Genomic DNA, 18,182 nt, shown 5'->3' on the forward strand with positions numbered 1-18,182 from the left:
CACGTTTGCCATATCCATCAGGTCAGCACGTTACATTAATATATATATATATATATATATATATATATATATATATGAATGGTACATTTGTATTTAATTTGGGACCTAGGAAAATTAAGTTAATAAAATGTAATAAATTGAGTTGAAAGAACTTAATTTATTACATTTTATTAACTTAATTTTCCTAGGGCAATCACACTTTAATAATCTTAGTTCAATCAACTTAATTTATTTAGGTCTTACCAATTAAAGTAATTTTTTTAAGTTGATCCAACCATCATAATCTCACATGTGTCTTCTCTGGAGTTCTAGAAGAGATCTCAATAATGGTAACTTGGCAAACCTGAGCGCAATTTGAGAAAGTCTGAGATCCCAATGTAATCTCTGAGCTGCTATCTACATTCATTTGAGTCTCTTTTTTTGCATTTCAGGAGAAACATCTGAGATGAAGCAGATACTTCAACATAACTGAGATTTTCATTAAATCTTCTGAACTCTAAAAGAGCAACATCTGAGTGTTCTCCGGTCTTGTTAGTTCTCATTTGCTTCTCATTTGAGCAACAAATTAAGATGCTTTGCTCATCATCTGCTTTTCAGATGTTTTGTCCTGAGAAAAAGACCTTGTAATCTCACATGTGTCTCCTCTAGAGCTACAGGAGAGATCTGAGCACAATTTGAGATGGTCTGAGATCTCAGTATGAACATTTCTCATCTAGATTTTCCCAGAGCAAATTCCAAGAGCTGCTGTTCACATTCATTTGTGTCTCATTTTAGGAGAAACATCCGAGATGATCTAAATTCATCAGTGAAACATCACTGATATCTGAAGATCCTTAAAATGCCTCTGTAGATCTCATGTGTTTTTCCTAAAGCAGAAAATTGAGATGTTTTGCTCGTCACCTGCTTTTCAGATGTTTTCTCTTGAGAAAAAGACCTTGTGTGAGTTTTAGAAAAGATCTCAACACAATTTGAGTATGAAAATCTCAGTATGAACTCCAAGAGAAAATGGTCTCAAGGTCTTTTATTTGTCTCAAGCTGTCTCAGGAAAAACATCTGCGATTACGTAACACAAATTAAACCAAAGTGAGATCTCCATGTAGTTATAAAAAGAGCCACCTCTGAGCCAGAATTACACCAACACAGGTGATTCGTGAACTTATTGAACCAGTAATAAGGTTAAATTTTACAAAACTGAGATGTATACATCATATTAAAGCTCAGTAAATAAGCTTTCTATTGATATATGGTTTGTTAGGATAGGACAATATTTGGCCCGAGATACATCTATTTGAAAATGTGGAATCTAAGGGTGCAAAAAAATCAAAATACTGAGAAAATCACCTTTAAAGTTGTCCAAATTAAGTTCTTAATGCATATTACTAATCAAAAACTACATTTTGATAGGTTTACAGTAGGAATTTTACAAAAAAATCTTCACGGAACATGATCTTTACTTAATTTCCCAATGATTTTTGACATAAAAGAAAAATCAATAATTTTGACCCATGCAATGTATTTTTGGCTATTGCTACAAACATACCCCAGCGACTTAAGACTGGTTTTGTGGTCCAGGGTCACATATTTGTTCTCGTCTGATTGCTCTTTGATATCTCATGGACTTTAGGACATTTTTAAATGTTTCATAATCAATTAAAATGTATTTTTTGGTTTAGCAGGTAAAACAGTGCACCTGATCACCTGATTTAGAGACGGCGCACACACTCAACTTTAATACTTTAATACTAGGACTAGCGATGAGTGCGTTAATTAATTCCTTTCATTAATTAAATGCATATTTATGTCTTCACAGCCCCGACTGAACGCCAGAGACCCAGTCGAGCAGCGTCTAATGAGGGCTGAACTCCGCCAGCCAATCAGCTCTCGGCTTCCGCCGACAGACGCGGTTGCCTGGCCAATCGCAGAGCAGATGTGACAGAAGTGGGCGGGGCCTGAGTGCTGGAGTGTCGGTGTTCTGGAGCGAGCGCTCAGAGAGAGAGAGAGGAGAGACAGCGCTCCGTCCGTCTGTCTGATTCTGCTGCGCGTCTCTCTCACTGCAGCTCTGCATGCGAGTGTGTGTGTGTGCGAGTGTGTGCGCGCGTGTGTATGTGTGTGTGTTCATGTGTGCCGGCAGCGGCTGCGTCGCTCCTTCATCATATTCATCTTCATCTGTGAATTCAGAGCATCGGCGCACAATCCTGCTCATCTGTTGCCGTGGTGATGGGCTGTCGACTGTCGGGGCCGTTGATGGGCGACGGGATGGGGGTGAGTCCGGTGTGTGTGTAAATGTGTGTAAATGCTTGTGATTGTGTGTGCTGATGGTGATCAGGAGTGACATTGATGCTGATACACCACGTCTCGTTACACACACACACACACACACACACACACACACATGTGTGCCGTCTCTCTCTCGTGACTCATGCAGTGATGTGTGTTGGTATGAAGATGCAGCATTATTTTCATCATGAGAATAACGTGTGTGTGTGTGTGTGTGTGTGTGTGTGTGTGAGCCTGAGGTTCAGTCCCGGACGGATCGGGTCGGCAGGCAGCTGTGGTGCTGAGGGGGGGAATATGTTTACACAGCTGCGCTTCACCATAGTAGTGTGTGCGTGAGATGAACCGAATCCGGTGAAATAGAGCGTACGCCAAGCGGCTGAACGCACGAGATCTGCGTAAACGTGGACTCGGATTAATCAGGAGCTTTCCGGTCACTGCGTCTGTCTGTCGATTGTCTCATCGCTCAGGTTCACGGTCGGGATCTGACCCACCTGCAGAAGCGAGAGGCCTTCCGGATCCTGGCCAGCTACGAGCAGCCAATCACGCTTCAGATTGAGGGCCGGGGGCGGGGCCTGCAGTACAACCGGACGACGGACTGCAGCACGCAGACGGAGCGACCCTGGGACCCTCTCCGGCCGCACTCGTGCACCCTGCCCCGACTGCCTCCCTCGGACAGGTGCGACACACCTGTAGCTCACCGCTGACACCTGCAGGACAAACACAGACGTACACCTGAGAGTCGTTCACGTGCGACGCAATCTTGCTTTCTTAATCTAGTTTTATTATTAGCACTGAATTTTAGTAAAAATTAACTAACGTATTGCCTTCGTTTCAATTCTAAGACTTGATTTTAGTGCCACGTAAAGAATTTATAAATCTAAGAATACGACATTAAAGTCGTGATATTTTGAAAATAAAGTCGAAATACTATGAGAATAAAGTCGAAATGCTAAAAGAATAAAGTCGAAATCTTTCGACAATAAAGTCAAAATCTTTCTAGATTGAAGTCAAAATGTTTCAGAGAATAAAGTCAAGATATTACGAGAATTAATTTGTAGCAATTACAAGAATAACGTCAAAATATTTTGAGAATAAAGTCAAAATGTTTCAAGAATAAAGTCGAAATGATTTCGAGAATAATGTCTAAATATTTTAAGAAGTAGAAATGTTTCGAGAATAATATCAAAATATTATGAGAATAAAGTCGAAATATAAGAATAATGTTGAAATGATTTAGATAATAAAGTCGAAATACTAAGAAAATAAAGTCGTAATGTTTTGAGAATAAAGTCGAAATGTTTTCGAGAATAAAGTCTAAATATTATAAGAATAAAGTAAAAAAAATTTAAGAGAATAAAGTCAAAATATTGTAAGAAAAAAGTCAAAATGATACAAGAACAAAGTTGAAATACTACGAGAATACAATTGAAATATTACGAGAATAAAGTCAAAATATTGTACGAATAAAGTCGAAATAGTATGAGAATATAGTCGAAATATTACGAGAATAAAGTTGAAATATTATAAGAATAAAGTCAAAATATTATTAGAATAAAGTCAAAATATTGTAAGAATAAAGTCGAAATGATTCGAGAACAAAGTTGAAATACTACGAGAATACAACTGAAATATTACGAGAATAAAGTCAAAATATTGTAAGAAAAAGTCGAAAAGTTTCGAGAATATTTCGAATTCGAATTTTTTTACGAATAAAGTCGAAATGTTTTAACAATAAAGTTAAAAATACTGAGAATAAGGTCGAAATTATGAAAATAAAGTCGAAATAATATGTGAATAAAGTTGAAATATTGTGAGAATAAAGTTAAAATACTATGAAAATAAAGTCGAAATACTACGAGAATTAAGTCTAAATACTACGGGATAAAGGTTAAAATATTACAAGAATCAAGTCGATATATTATGAGAATAATGTCAAAATTATGAGAATTAATTCGTAGGAATTACGAGTTTAAAGTTATAATATTTTGCGCATTCAAATGGCCCGGAGTGAGAACACCTGGAGATAGTCTCAGCTTTCAAATTCTGTCAATTTTATAGTGAAATACAAACAACATGTCTCACAATTATGTTTTTCACGCTCTTTAATGTGGCGTTAACGATCGCTGTATTCACCTCAGTTTATCGGCATGTGAGTCAATCATCTTTCCGATTACAATAAGACGACATTCATTTAAATATTTATCTCAATAAATTAGGCTATACTGTTTTTTCACATGCCTTCTGATGTTTATAATTTGTATTTATTTAAATAAATTCCGGCGGCCTGGCAACTTCTCCTGGTGCTCTCAATCCAGGCCTTTACATGCGCAATATAGGCTATACTCTCAAAATATTATAACATTTAATATCTACGATTTAAATTCTTGAAACATTTCGACTTTATTCTCATAATATTTCGACTTTATTCTTAAAATATTTCAACTTTATTCTCATAGTATTTCAACTCTATTCTTGTAATATTTTGACTTTATTCTTGCAATTTTTACTTTTACTCTCAAAATATATTGTTTAATTTCACAGTCTTAGATTTTTTTTAACATGGGACTAAAACGCCGTTGTACAATTCTGTTGCTTATTGAAATGAAGAATGTGTCTTATGTGAACGACTTTTTTGCGTACTTGTTTTTAACGTAAGAGCAAATACAGCCAATTGTCACGTAAATGTGCAAGGTTTCTGGTGTTCATTCCAGGAACAATAACTATAAAGATAACAACTAAAACGTTAACTATATTAGCATCCACACCAACGCACAATAGTGTTCTGTTTATTATAAGCGAGCTGAAGTTTTGTCGTCTGGTGCTTGATTCTGATTGGCTGTCAGTGTTTTTACCGTTCAACAGCTGGGTAAAAATTGGGTCGATTCTAGTTGTTTTTCCTGAGCAAAACAGTTCATTATGCTGCTTCAACTAGTATTTGTTATCATATTATTTTAATGCGTTATCATAATCATCATCAATCTGGTTTGTAATGCGAAAAGTTTTACCATTTGTAGCATGTTTTGGCATTCCTCTAGTTATCTGAACTCCATAAATAACGATTCACTGACTGAGTTTAATTCAAAACAAGCTTGAGGTGATTTTGTGAATCTTTTTGACTTTTTGACGAATGTTAATTGGACATCACCTATTGTACTGGTGTTCTTCTAGCTATTTAAATTCACAAATTCACATATGTGTTGCAAAATATGGTGGATTCCATACATATCTGAACGTAATGACTCCCTTGCGCATTTTATATTGGAAGGACAACACTGCAATTGACCAGTGAGAATGTCAAAGGGGCGGGTCTGGTTAAGCCTTCCCACTGGATTTCAAACTCGAAAACACATCTGAAATGTTCCCATCCTTGGCGCTCTAGCATGTGAGCGGCCTTCAAGCACAGTCACGCTAGGTTTTGCATTCATGCGCATGTGAATGTGCACGCAAGCATATTATATCGTTCACTGCGTTTCACAGCTTCACATGTGGTGGTGAACGCTTACATTGAATTCATATAGACGTTTGGACGATGGAGATACCTTCCAATCTAGAAGGAAACATCAAGAATGCGGTGGCTCTGGACTAAAACCATGATTAGGGAGCCATTAGCTGCTACAATGAATCATTTGGTTGCCAAATGACCTTTTTCTGCCAAATTCAACAATTGAGAAGAAGATTTGAGTGCAGAGAGACTTACATTAGCTTAAGTCAATATTGCGTATTGTGATGAAGAGACATTTTAGACTAATTAGTGAAGTAAGTTCCAATCTGATGCTGTCACAAACTGTATTTGCGTTATATAAATCACACTGTTTTGTAAGAAAATTTGTGACCCTGGAGCACAAAACCAGTCTTAAGTCGCTGGGGTATATTTGTAGCAATAGCCAAAAATACATTGAATGGGTCAAAATTATTGGTTTTTCTTTTATGCCAAAAATCATTAGGAAATTAAGTAAAGATCATGTTCCATGAAGATTTTTTTGTAAAATTCCTTCTATTAATATATCAAAATGTAATTTTTGATTAGTAATATGCATTGTTAAGAACTTAATTTGGAGAACTTTAAAGGTGATTTTCTCAGTATTTTGATTTTTTTGCATCCTCAGATTCCAGATTTTCAAATAGATGTATCTCGGCCAAATATTGTCCTATCCTAACAAACCATACATCAATAGAAAGCTTATTTATTGAGTTTTCATACGACATCTCAGTTTTGTAAAATTTAACCTTATGACTGGTTTTGTGGTCCAGTGTCACATTTGTGATTGTTTAAGGCGAGGTGAATAGGTTAAAAAAGTTAACTAATAGTTATCACCTTACTTACCCAGTTAATTAATTAAATTGATCATTTCAAACATTTTTTTGTAGTACAATTTTTCTAAAATGTTAGGTTTTAATATGCAAATGAGACACTATTAAATGAAATATGCCCTAATTTGCATACATTTCTAGTACAAAAATCTAAACCTCGGATAAAATCAGTTTCGAAATTCTTGATATTTTTTAATTTTTTTGACATATTAGAGTCAAATGTTTTTACAGAAGGGATTTTGGGTGTCTCATTTTGTTACTCCATAATTCAGAAAAAAAAAAACTTTGAACAGACAGACAACCATGTGTTTTTTTTACCATTTTTGGAGGAGTAAAATGTTATATAAAATTAAGCTTATTGTATATGAACAAATGCCTCAGTAAAAGCCTTCAGAATATAGACAGGAATAAAAATGTAAAGTTTGGTGTGTGTAAGTGCTGCTGAAGTGGAGGTTTATGGCTCAATCTCTGAGAAAAAAACTCATTTTGAGAAAGCAGCCTTTAAAAATATCTATTGTAATTGAAATCTAATTACACAAATAGATAAAGTGCTGTAAAAGAAACACTTAACAGGGTGTTTTCTTTCCACTAGTCTGTAAAAACACTTAATGAAAAACCAAAAAGCCCAAAATCTTAGATTTGAAAGGTGCATGAAAAAAAAAAGCGTTTTGCCTGCAGTGAATCCCCTTAAAAGGGATAAATGTTGTGCTGATTACCTTACATTTGCACGATAATGATATTTTATAAACAACAATTGAAAAGTTGAATATGTATGTTTAATTACAAGTTTTCATATAAACAAACAGTTCGTAAATAGATTAATAAGACGAACTAACCTGCAGTTAGCCGCAGTAACGGTTGCTGGTTGCCGGTTCTTTTTAAATTCGAAAAATGGCGCGCTGTTCAGTGAGGGAGTCGGTCGGGAACTCCGTAACGGCTTGGAAAGATTTGCTGCTTGGGTGAATCCGATTCAAAACAGTTGCTAGTTTGATTCGTGAATCTTTTTGACGGACTCATTCAAAAGAACTGGTTCACAATAGTCATTTGCACGCGAATGAAAATCACCTCGTGCGCGGTGTATTCCCTGAGGTAAAAGGTGCGCGCGCTAAGCAGGTCATGTGACGTGCACGCAGTTTTGCCGATTTTCAAAGTTTATGGTTGTAAATATTTATTATTTTAGTCGAAGTTTGTATATCTTGAATGAAAATAGAACATGGAGAACTCATATTTTGCCGATTTTTGTTAGTACAAAGTTAAATTTATTTCCTCATGTGTGCAAGCTCACTTGACAACAAAGCTCTCTGATTCTGAATAATTTAGCTTTCTATTGATGTATGGTTTGTTAGGATAGGACAATAGTTGGCCAAGATACAACTATTTGAATATTAGGAATGTGAGGGTGCAAAAAATCTAAATATTGAGGAAAGTTGTTTAAATTAAGTTCTTAACAATGCATATTACCAATCAAAAATTGAGATATATTTACGGTAGGAAATGTACAAAACATTTTCATGGAACATCATCTTTACTTAATATCCTAATGATTTTTGGGATAAAAGAAAAATCAACAATTTTGACCCATACAATGTATATTTGGCTACTGCTACATATATACCTGTGCTACTTAAGACTGGTTTTGTGCTCCGGGGTCACATATGGCGACCATATATGTTGTATTTAGAGGTGTTTATTAAGACAAGCGTTATTATTATAATTATAAAGCACCGATTATTGTTAATAATACTACACTGTAAAAAAATATATAATTGTTTCAACGTAAAATAATTTGTTACCCCGCTGACTTAATATTTTAAATTTACTCAACTAAAATATTCCAATTGTCACTTAATTGAACATTAAGTAACTTAAAATTTAAAGTTGACTAAACATTTTAAGTCAGCGAGATAAATTATTTTAAGTTGAAACAACTTTTTGAAAAAAAAAAAAATTTTTACAGTGTAGTTGTAATGTTCATATGTCATATATTCACTCTTCCTAGGCATCTTTATGCAGCTGTTGGTCTTTTTAGCAGAATGAGGTCAGCTGCTCACTAGCTCCTTACAATACAAACATACAATAACAGCATCTTAGATGAAGGGGGTGGAGCCAGAGATGTGTGCTAGATTTAGGGGGCAAGACTTGTGTTATCAGCATATAATATTTACACAGATATGTCTAAGCGTAATATATGATGGTGTTGTTCTTGCAGGACGTACTACAATCACATGACCCTGCCCGGGACTCGTAGAGAAGGAAGCCGGTACGAGTACCTACCAAACACGCCCAGAGACCTGGAGCACAGAGAACGCCTGGCCTACAATGTAAGATATTAACATGATCAGATTATGATTTCAGTTTCAGCTGTGAACAGTCATGATGAGATGCACAATTTTACCTATTGATATGAAAACTTCAGTACATTTAGTCATTTTAGTCCAGCCAAATTTATTTAGATTTAAAATAATTTTAAAATAATATAAAATACATATAATAAAAATAGTTTTAAAAAATCCTGCTCGTTTTGCAATTCCAAGCTTAAATGATTGTTTAAAGCAGTTGCTTCATCTTTCTTGTATGTGTCGTGTTAGGAAATGCTAAATTGTGTGTGTGTTTTGCTTGTGTGTGTGTGAGCTGTTCTCCAAACAAACGCGTTTTTCAAAATGGAGCTGCTCTCTTATGCTCTGGAATTATTCATGCATTTAGCTACGCTTGGGAATACACACACATACACACAGTCTCTCACACACACAAACACATTTCACGTGTGCATTGCACAGGAGGAAACAGCCTTTAATAAAGCTTTTGAAGGACAGACAGACCGACGTTTACTGTTCAGTCATTTAAAATAATCACTCTTCCACATCACAACCTCATTATGCTAATAATTCATCAGGAATATGCCGGAATTGCTCGGATGTGCTTCTTACAAGAGCAGAAAGGGTCTCAAATCACATCATGATCCATAATTTACTTGTTTCTGGAATGAAGCGCAGTCCAGTTCTCCATTTAACGCTGTGTGACATGGTCGTTTCAGGACCCGGAGTTCTCCAGCGGTGTGTCTCAGGGACAGAACTGTCTGATCGGCTGCTGCAACACCAACCTGGAGGAACCCAGAAGTTTCCAGAGTCAGGTGAGAGTTATAATGTACAGCATGAATATATAACCAGGACTTAAGATTTAATTCACAAAGAACTGCAGTGTGCACACTGGGTTGTAATAAACTAATAGACATCACCATACTTCCCTAGTTGATTGATTTTGTAAGAACTGCAAACGTTTTATGTTTTACAAGTTTTAAATATATTTAAATCTAATTAAATATGCATTAATTCAAATAAATCTAAATTTGGACTGAGTTGCAAAATTCCCATTTGATTTCTTTTTCACATATTGTTGTGAAAGGTTTTTCTAGAAGGGATTTTGGATTTCTCTTCTTTTTACTCCATAAATCAGAAAATACTGTCAACAGATTGAAATTTTTTTTGACCATGTCAAATAAAATGTTGAATAAATCAGTGTGAATGATATATTGACAAACCCTACTATAAAAACTTTCAGAATATGGATATGAATAAAACTGTTAAGTATAATGTATGTAAGTGCTGCTGAAGTGGAGAAACAAACTAATTTTGAGAACACGGCCTTTAAAGATATGTTTAAATTAGATGCAAATAAATAGTTTGCAACAATAAATCAGTCAAATGACGTATGAACAAAGCCTTCAGTAAAAAGCTTCAGAATATAGATAGGAATAAAACTGTAAGTTTTGGTGTTATTAAGTCCTGCTGAAGTGGAGAAAAAAATCATTTAGAGGAAAAAACCAGTTTAAAGATATTTTTTAATTAGATGCAAATAGATAAAGTGCAATAACAAATCAGTAAAATAACATGTGAACAAACCCTTCAGTAGAAATCTTCAGAATATAGATATGAATAAAACTGTAAGTTTTGGTGTTTGTAAGTGCTGCTGAAGTGGAGAAAAAAATCACTTTGAGAAAACGGCATTTAAAGATAGGTATTGTAATTGAAATCTACTGATGCAAATACATAAAGTGCAATAATAAAACCAGTGTTAATGATGTATGAACCAATCCTTCTACAAAAACATTCAGAATATGGATATGAATAAAACTTTTAAGTACAATGTATGTAAGTGCTGCTGAAGTGGAGGAACAAACTAATTTTGAGAACACGGCCTTTAAAGATATGTTCAAATTAGATGCAAACAAATAGTTTATAACAATAAATCAGTCCAATGACGTATGAACAAAGCCTTCAGTAAAAAGCTTCAGAATATAGATAGGAATAAAACTGTAAGTTTTGGTGTTTGTAAGTGCTGCTGAAGAGGAGAAAAAATCATTTTAAGAAAACGGCATTTAAAGATAGGTATTGTAATTAAAATCTACTGATGCAAATACATAAAGTGCAATAATAAAACCAGTGTGAATGATGTATGAACAAATCCTTCTATAAAAACATTCAGAATATGGATATGAATAAAACTGTTAAGTATGGTGTATGTAAGTGCTGCTGAAGTGGGTAAACTCATTTTGAAAAAATCCTTATGTATAAGATATGTGTTTAAATTACATGCAAATAGGTAGCGTGCAATAATAAATCAGTCAAATGACGTATGAACAAACCCTTCAGTAAAAATCTTCAGAATATAGGAATAAAACTCTAAGTTCTGGTGTTTGTAAGTGCTGCTGAAGCAGAGAAAAACTAATTTTGATTGAGAAAACGGCATTTAAAGATGCAAATACAGAAATTGCAATAATAAAACCGATGTTAATGATGTATGAACAAATCCTTCTATAAAAACATTCAGAGTACGGATATGAATAAAACTGTTAAGTATGGTGTACTTAAGTGCTGCTGAAGTGGAGAAACAAACTGTTAAAAGATGTTTAAATTAGATGCAAATAGATAAAGAGCAATAAAAAAATCAGTCAAATAACATAAGAACAAACCCTTCAGTCGAAATCCTCAGAATATAGATATGCAAAAAACTGTAAGTTTTGATGTATGTAAGTCCTGCTTAAGTGAAGGAACAAAGTCGTTTTGAGAAAACAGGCTTTAGAGATATGCGTTTAAATTAGATGCGAATAGATAACGCGCAATAATAAAACCAGTCAAATGACACGTGAACAAACCCTTTGAGTAGAAATCTTCAGAATATAGATAAGAATAAAACTGCAAGTTTTGGTGTATGTAAGTGCTGCTGAAGTGGAGAAAAAAAAACTAATTTTGAGAAAACGGCATTTAAAGATGCAAATACAGAAATTGCAATAATAAAACCGGTGTTGATGATGTATGAACAAATCCTTCTATAAAAACATTCAGAGTACGGATATGAATAAAACTGTTAAGTCTGGTGTACTTAAGTGCTGCTGAAGTGGAGAAACAAACTGTTAAAAGATGTTTAAATTAGATGCAAATAGATAAAGAGCAATAAAAAAATCAGTCAAATAACATAAGAACAAACCCTTCAGTCGAAATCTTCAGAATATAGATATGCAAAAAACTGTAAGTTTTGATGTATGTAAGTCCTGCTTAAGTGAAGGAACAAAGTCGTTTTGAGAAAACAGGCTTTAGAGATATGCGTTTAAATTAGATGCGAATAGATAACGCGCAATAATAAAACCAGTCAAATGACACGTGAACAAACCCTTTGAGTAGAAATCTTCAGAATATGGATAAGAATAAAACTGTAAGTTTTGGTGTATGTAAGTGCTGCTGAAGTGGAGAAAAAAAAACTAATTTTGAGAAAACGGCCTTTAAAGGTGTTATATTTGAAATCTACTGACGCAAATAGATAAAGTGCAAAAATACAACCAGTCAAATGACACATGAACAAACCCTTCAGTAAAAGCTTTCAGATTATAGATATGAATAAAACTGTATATTTTGGTGCATGTAAGTGCTGCTGAAGTCGAGAAAAAACTCATTTTGAGAAAATTGCCTTCAAAGACAGGTATTGTAATTTACATCTACTGACGCAAACAGAGAATGTACAAAAATATAACCTGTCAAATGACACACGAACAAACCCTTCAGTAAAAGTCTTCAGATTATAGATATGAATAAAGCTGTAAATTTTGGTGTATGTAAGTGCTGCTGAAGTGGACAAACTTATTTAAGAAAATGGCCTTTACAGATACTGAAATCGACTGACGCAAATACAGTGCAATAAAATAGACACTTAAATGTTTTACAAACCGTTAAATATTTTGGATGTTTTCTTTCCACTGAAACAATATGTTATGAACAGCCAAAAATCTCAAAATTAACCAGTGAATGAAAAAATATTGATGAATTCTTTTGCTTGTAGTGTCTTCCCTTAAAAAGAATGTTCTGTAATGAAATGCATCTGCAATATAGTCAAAAAATGCAACGGCAACCAATTAACACATGGCAGAATGAATCTAGAAGTGGTGTTCTAGAATGTAGAGCAGCGGCGCGAGTTCAGATCTGAGGAACTGTTGTTGTTCTGGTTCTCGTGTGATTCTCTTCATCCGTCACAGACTGAGAGGCGAGGAGTCACATATTATGTAAGTTATGTGTTACCAAGCAACTAGCGATCATAAATACGGCTGAAGACTGTGAGCCACCAGAGTGACTCTCACGCTCTGATAGAGGACCGTTCAAATCAATAGAATTCATGTCGAATTTAAATGTAACATACGTTTTCCTATGTATTTCCTTTATTGAGATGCGTTCACACTGACAATAATTCGATCTGCATTGTGGATTATTAGTAGCCATTTGTACTAAGTTATAGTATCAAATGAATGCGACGCTATTGGCTGTCACTGCTAATTTGCATATAATTAAGCTCTGCGTAATTTCTCAATTCCTCAAATTGTTAACTATCATTCAAAAAACATCCCACAAACTTTATTAATTCATAAATGCATGTATTATTGAACTGATTAGATGAATCACATATGTGACCCTGCACCAGTCTTAAGTAGCACCGGTATATAACCATAGACAAAAATATGGTCCAATTATTTTTTCGTTTATGCCAAAAATCATTAGGATATTAAATAAAGATCATGTTTCGTGAAGATACTTTGTAAATTTCCTACCGTAAATATATCAAAACTTAATTTTTGATTAGTAATATGCAGTGGCTAAGAACTTTAAAGGCAATTTTCTCAATATTTAGATTTTTTTGCACCCTGAGATTCCAGATTTTCCAATAGTTATATCTCGACCAAATTTGTCATATTCTAACAAACCTTAAGCTTATTTGATGATGTATAAATCTCAGTTTTACAATATTGGCCCTTATGACTGGTTTTGTGGTCCACGGTCACATAAACTTAAACTCTGCATAATTTTGTTACATAGTCGGTGGTCGCTCATGTCGCCTCGAATTGTTAACTATCTTTAAAAAAAAGTGTTTTCATTGCACGTTTCTGTCCATCATTTAAATATACATACTTCATCTAAAAAAATATCCCACAGACTTTATCAAGTCATAAATGCATATATTATTAAACTGATAAAACCTGATTAGATAAACCACATATGTGACCCTGGACCACAAAAGAGGCACAAGTATATTTGTAGCAATAGACAAAAATACAATGTATGGGTCAAAATTATACATTTTTCTTTTATGCCAAAAATCATTAGGGTATTTAGTTAAGATCATGTACTGTAAACATATTAAAACTTAATTTCTGATTAGTAATATGCATTGCTGAGAACTTCATTTGGACAACTTTAAAGGCGATTTTCTCAATATTTAGATTTTGCACCCTCAGATACCAGATTTTCAAATAGTTGTATCTCGGCCAAATATTATCCTATCCTAACAAAGACATCAGTGGAAAGCTTACTTATTCTTTAGCTGAATTTCAGGTGATGTATGAACCTCAATTCCAAAAAATTGACCCTTATGACTGTGTTCGTGGTCCAGGGTTACATATGAGTTTGCTGTTAAATAACACAATATGCCCTAATCTTTTACCTCAGGTAAAAATCCTTATTATTGAACCATTTTAAAACCACCTAACAACCACCCAGTCTAGCAACTCCCTAGCATCTGCTTAGCAACACATAACAAATCACTTAAAACATAAAACTAGTTTTAGAGAGCTAGCACCACCCATATTGTTAAAAATGTAAGGCATAAAAAAAAGAGTCTTTTTACCATTGTTAAATCACTGTAACTCATCCCTTCTTTGAGCTAATTGCTCTAATGTCACAATATATGTTTGTTTGTGACAGACGGATGACGAGGACTACATGATGGAGAAACCCTTGGGTTACCTGCCTCTTCATCACGAGCTAGACAGCGGACTCGGCTGGACGGACGGTAGTTTCCACCAGGGGGAGCTCTCGGGGGTTGAGACGGAAGAGGGACTTGAGGAGTGCCACGGTCATGGAAGGGGCGGGTCGCCATCGTCGGAGTCCTTCATCTCGTCGGAACTGAGCGACTCGGGATTTTACAGCGTCAGCACGGGCGAGTTCCTGCGCTTTCAGCGCCTGCTCGAGAAACGCATGCGCCATTACAACGCCCGCATGCACCACCAGGGGGAGCCGTGCTCCCGAGAACGGCGGGATAGCCAAATAAAACACCCTCTAGAGGCCATCCCCGAAACACTCACGGTCCAGCCTCAAAACATCTGCGTGCCTATACCGGGATCGCGTGGTTTGTCCCGTGTGTCGTCCGTACAGTACCGTAAGGCGGAGCGACCGTGTTTGAACCGGCACAGCTCCAGCAGTGGCTCGCTGTTCAATCCCGCGCTGCACTCCACGTGCAGTACGCCCTCTGGCCAGCGGAGGCTCCCGCCTCATCCGAGTTCTGCGGGAATGCTAAGAAGAAGCAGGACGCTGCATCACCGCCCTGCGCCCATGGAGTACCGCAGACGGGCGAGTCACCCAGCCTCGCCCAACTACTGCAGCGCCACTTTGCATCCCTGCGGCCACAGAGTCGACCTGCCTATCAATCTACCTGAGGAGCCAGACTTGCCACTGATGCACACCGTCGGTCACCCGGCGCACCCTGTCATACACCCCACCACACTCCCTATACAGACTCTACATGCTACACACGCAGTGAGTCAACCGTCCCTGATCTCTCGAGTTGACGAGCACCACTGTATGCCTCCAGATCTCCACAACCACAGCAGGATCCGAGCCTCCACCGAACCGCAGCTACAGAGGAGCTTTGTGACCGAACAGCCGCAGCCGCTTAGTCGGCAAAGGGATGGACGGTTTCATACCCTAAGTCACACGCCCAGCCAGGACACCGACACCTGGCCAAAACCTGCTAACCGTGCAGGCTCAGGTGGAGGAGGCGGACTCTATAGCACCTTGGAGGGCCACACTCCCACCGCTGCCACCAGGAAACCACCAAGCGGGAACTTGCGAGCCATGCGGAACCAGATGCTGCGGGATAGAGCTTCCCGACTGGCGGACGAGCGTAGCGGCATGAGCACGGACGAGGAGAGTCACAGTGAGGTCCGCATGGGTCGCTACTGGAGCCGCACTGAGCGCCGCGAACACATGCTGCAGAAACAGCGACAGCTACAGGCCAGAAGCGGCGGAGGCGGCGTCAGCGTAGCTGCGTCAGGATTGGTGCATGGCGGTGGAGTCATTGGCGGAACTAACGGAGACGGTTGTAATACCGTTCTCGAGATGAGCCAGAGAAAACTAAGTCGCCTGAGGAATCGGAAGCTGCTGGATGACTGGACCACCGTAGAGGAACTCCTGACGCACGGAACACGCCTCGGAACCAGCGAAGACGCCTTGCAGATGCCTACATCATTGCTCACCGTCACAACCGTATAGCGACGGTGTTCAGATTGACGTGTGCGTGTTTGTGTGTGTTGGACCCGGCCGCACTACACAAAGCTACCTCCTGAAATTGAGGTTTACTGTAGATACAGACGTTTCCGAACACCGTAGTACATTGATTTCTAAATGTTATATTTGCAGTATCTTGTTTTTTGCATTGTGTTGTAAAGAGGTGTTTTACTAGGGAGCGAAGTCACTGCAGTTTGATTCGACCGCATGAAGCAATACAACAGATACGGACGCCAACTAGCAACTAGCGAATTTCATTTGGTGCCAAGAAAAGTTTACGTCACGGATCATTTTGAGGTGGTGCTAAACGTGAGATTTAATTTCCTTGCAAGTAGACATCCGAATTACGTCACTTTTGCACAAATTTAAACAAAAAAGTTCCCTTTCCGACTGTCTTCCTCTCTAGCTAATTTGTGGCGTTAGCACAGCCCCTCCTTTCAATCATGAATCTGATTCTCTGGGAATAATAGCGGATAATCTAACGACGGATCGGGATGCACAGCCAGGGCCGGGCGATTGGGTGTTCAGGGTTACGCTGGAGATCGGGTGGCGTGAGCGTGTGTTGTGAAGTGTGCGGGTTCTTGCACTATAACTGTAGTTCTGTAGAGTATTTTTAAAGCTATTTTTCTTGTGCTCTTCACAATTGATGTCACGAAAAGAAACAAAGAACTTTTATAAAGACTCAAACAAGTGGTGTCAATGGCAGTGCAACAGTTTGGGGGGGAAGTCGATGCACTGAACTGTGTTTTGTTCTAACGTGCAAATATCAGATATTTTCAGCGCAAACTGGGTTTCCACTTAAAGTGAGCCTCATGAAACCCTGGCAGAATGAATTCTGCACAAGTTGATAAACTGACGGCAGTTACACAGATGAAATTCGTTCTGCTAGTGTTTCGTGACCTAATTATTTTCCAAAGTAGAAGATGCATAAGTATTTTTGGAGTCACCTGTGTCAGCGTGGGATGTTTGCGGTTACTTTTTTTCCCTCCTCCGAGCAGAAAATCAGGATTTTTCCCACCTGCACTATTTTTGGTGCACTAGCACTGGAGTGTTTACAATTTTTCCTCACAACTGTGACTCTCTGCGACACATCTCGCTCTCTCGCCCTCGTTTCTGAGGTGAAATCACGTCATTTTCACCGTGAGTCAAACGCTGTGAATAATGGATGTGAACGGATGGAACATCTTCCCGTGCGCCGCGCGGACTAACAGAAAAAAAAAAACTCTCTGCCTCTCTCATTGGATTTTGCTCGTTTCCACTTTTAGAAATCATTTTCTTGGAATATGATGTACATGTGGTTGTAATAAAGATGAGATTTTAATTAGCTACTTCAAGTGTGTTGAGGTTTTTTTGTAATGTTATTTAAGTGGGCGTTAGTAAGTGAAATCTGTCATGACGACAGACCTTTATTTAATTAAAAAACTAGCGGTCTCTGAATGGCGCGAATAAAATCCCGCGCTTAGTTTTCCCTCACATTTTGAACGAGTTTCCTATCGTTTGTGAATATTACATTGTTTTTATAGAGACTGTTTTTAAAGAGCAGAAAAAACAATTCCTTAATTCATATTTATCCAAATTTAAAGCCTATTTCCACCACGTAAAAATGCTTTTAAAAAGTCACAATTATATTACGCAAATTATGACTTTGAATGTCCAATTATGACATTAATAGCCGATTTTGAGGCAATATGAAAATCATATCTAATTTTACATAAATCATGAATTTAAAGATCGAAATTGACATACTAAATCGAAATTATGACTTTGAAATGA

The 18,182-nt window shown here is 37.1% G+C and overlaps 1 protein-coding gene across 1 annotated transcript; it reads left to right on the forward strand.

The window, feature by feature from the left end:
• The first annotated feature begins 1,819 nt into the window (after nt 1-1,819).
• Nucleotides 1,820-17,737, forward strand: LOC141339159 (uncharacterized). The gene is made up of 5 exons (XM_073844791.1): nt 1,820-2,262; nt 2,745-2,953; nt 8,798-8,909; nt 9,623-9,718; nt 14,829-17,737. Exons 1-5 carry the CDS (start codon nt 2,218-2,220, stop codon nt 16,392-16,394), a joined length of 2,028 nt encoding a protein of 675 aa, XP_073700892.1. The 5' UTR covers nt 1,820-2,217; the 3' UTR covers nt 16,395-17,737.
• Nucleotides 17,738-18,182: the final 445 nt, after the last annotated feature.

The sequence above is a fragment of the Garra rufa genome, chromosome 7 (genome assembly GCF_049309525.1).
Source record: "Garra rufa chromosome 7, GarRuf1.0, whole genome shotgun sequence".
NCBI classification, from domain to species: Eukaryota; Metazoa; Chordata; class Actinopteri; order Cypriniformes; family Cyprinidae; genus Garra; species Garra rufa.

What these genes read in the sequence shown, in the direction of transcription:
- LOC141339159 (XM_073844791.1), top strand. Translation starts at nt 2,218, where the DNA reads ATGGGCTGTCGACTGTCGGGGCCGTTGATGGGCGACGGGATGGGG. An exon ending in CGACTGCCTCCCTCGGACAG is followed by an intron (nt 2,954 to 8,797) that starts GTGCGACACACC and finishes TTGTTCTTGCAG; the next exon opens with GACGTACTACAATCACATGA. An exon ending in CCAGAAGTTTCCAGAGTCAG is followed by an intron (nt 9,719 to 14,828) that starts GTGAGAGTTATA and finishes TGTTTGTGACAG; the next exon opens with ACGGATGACGAGGACTACAT.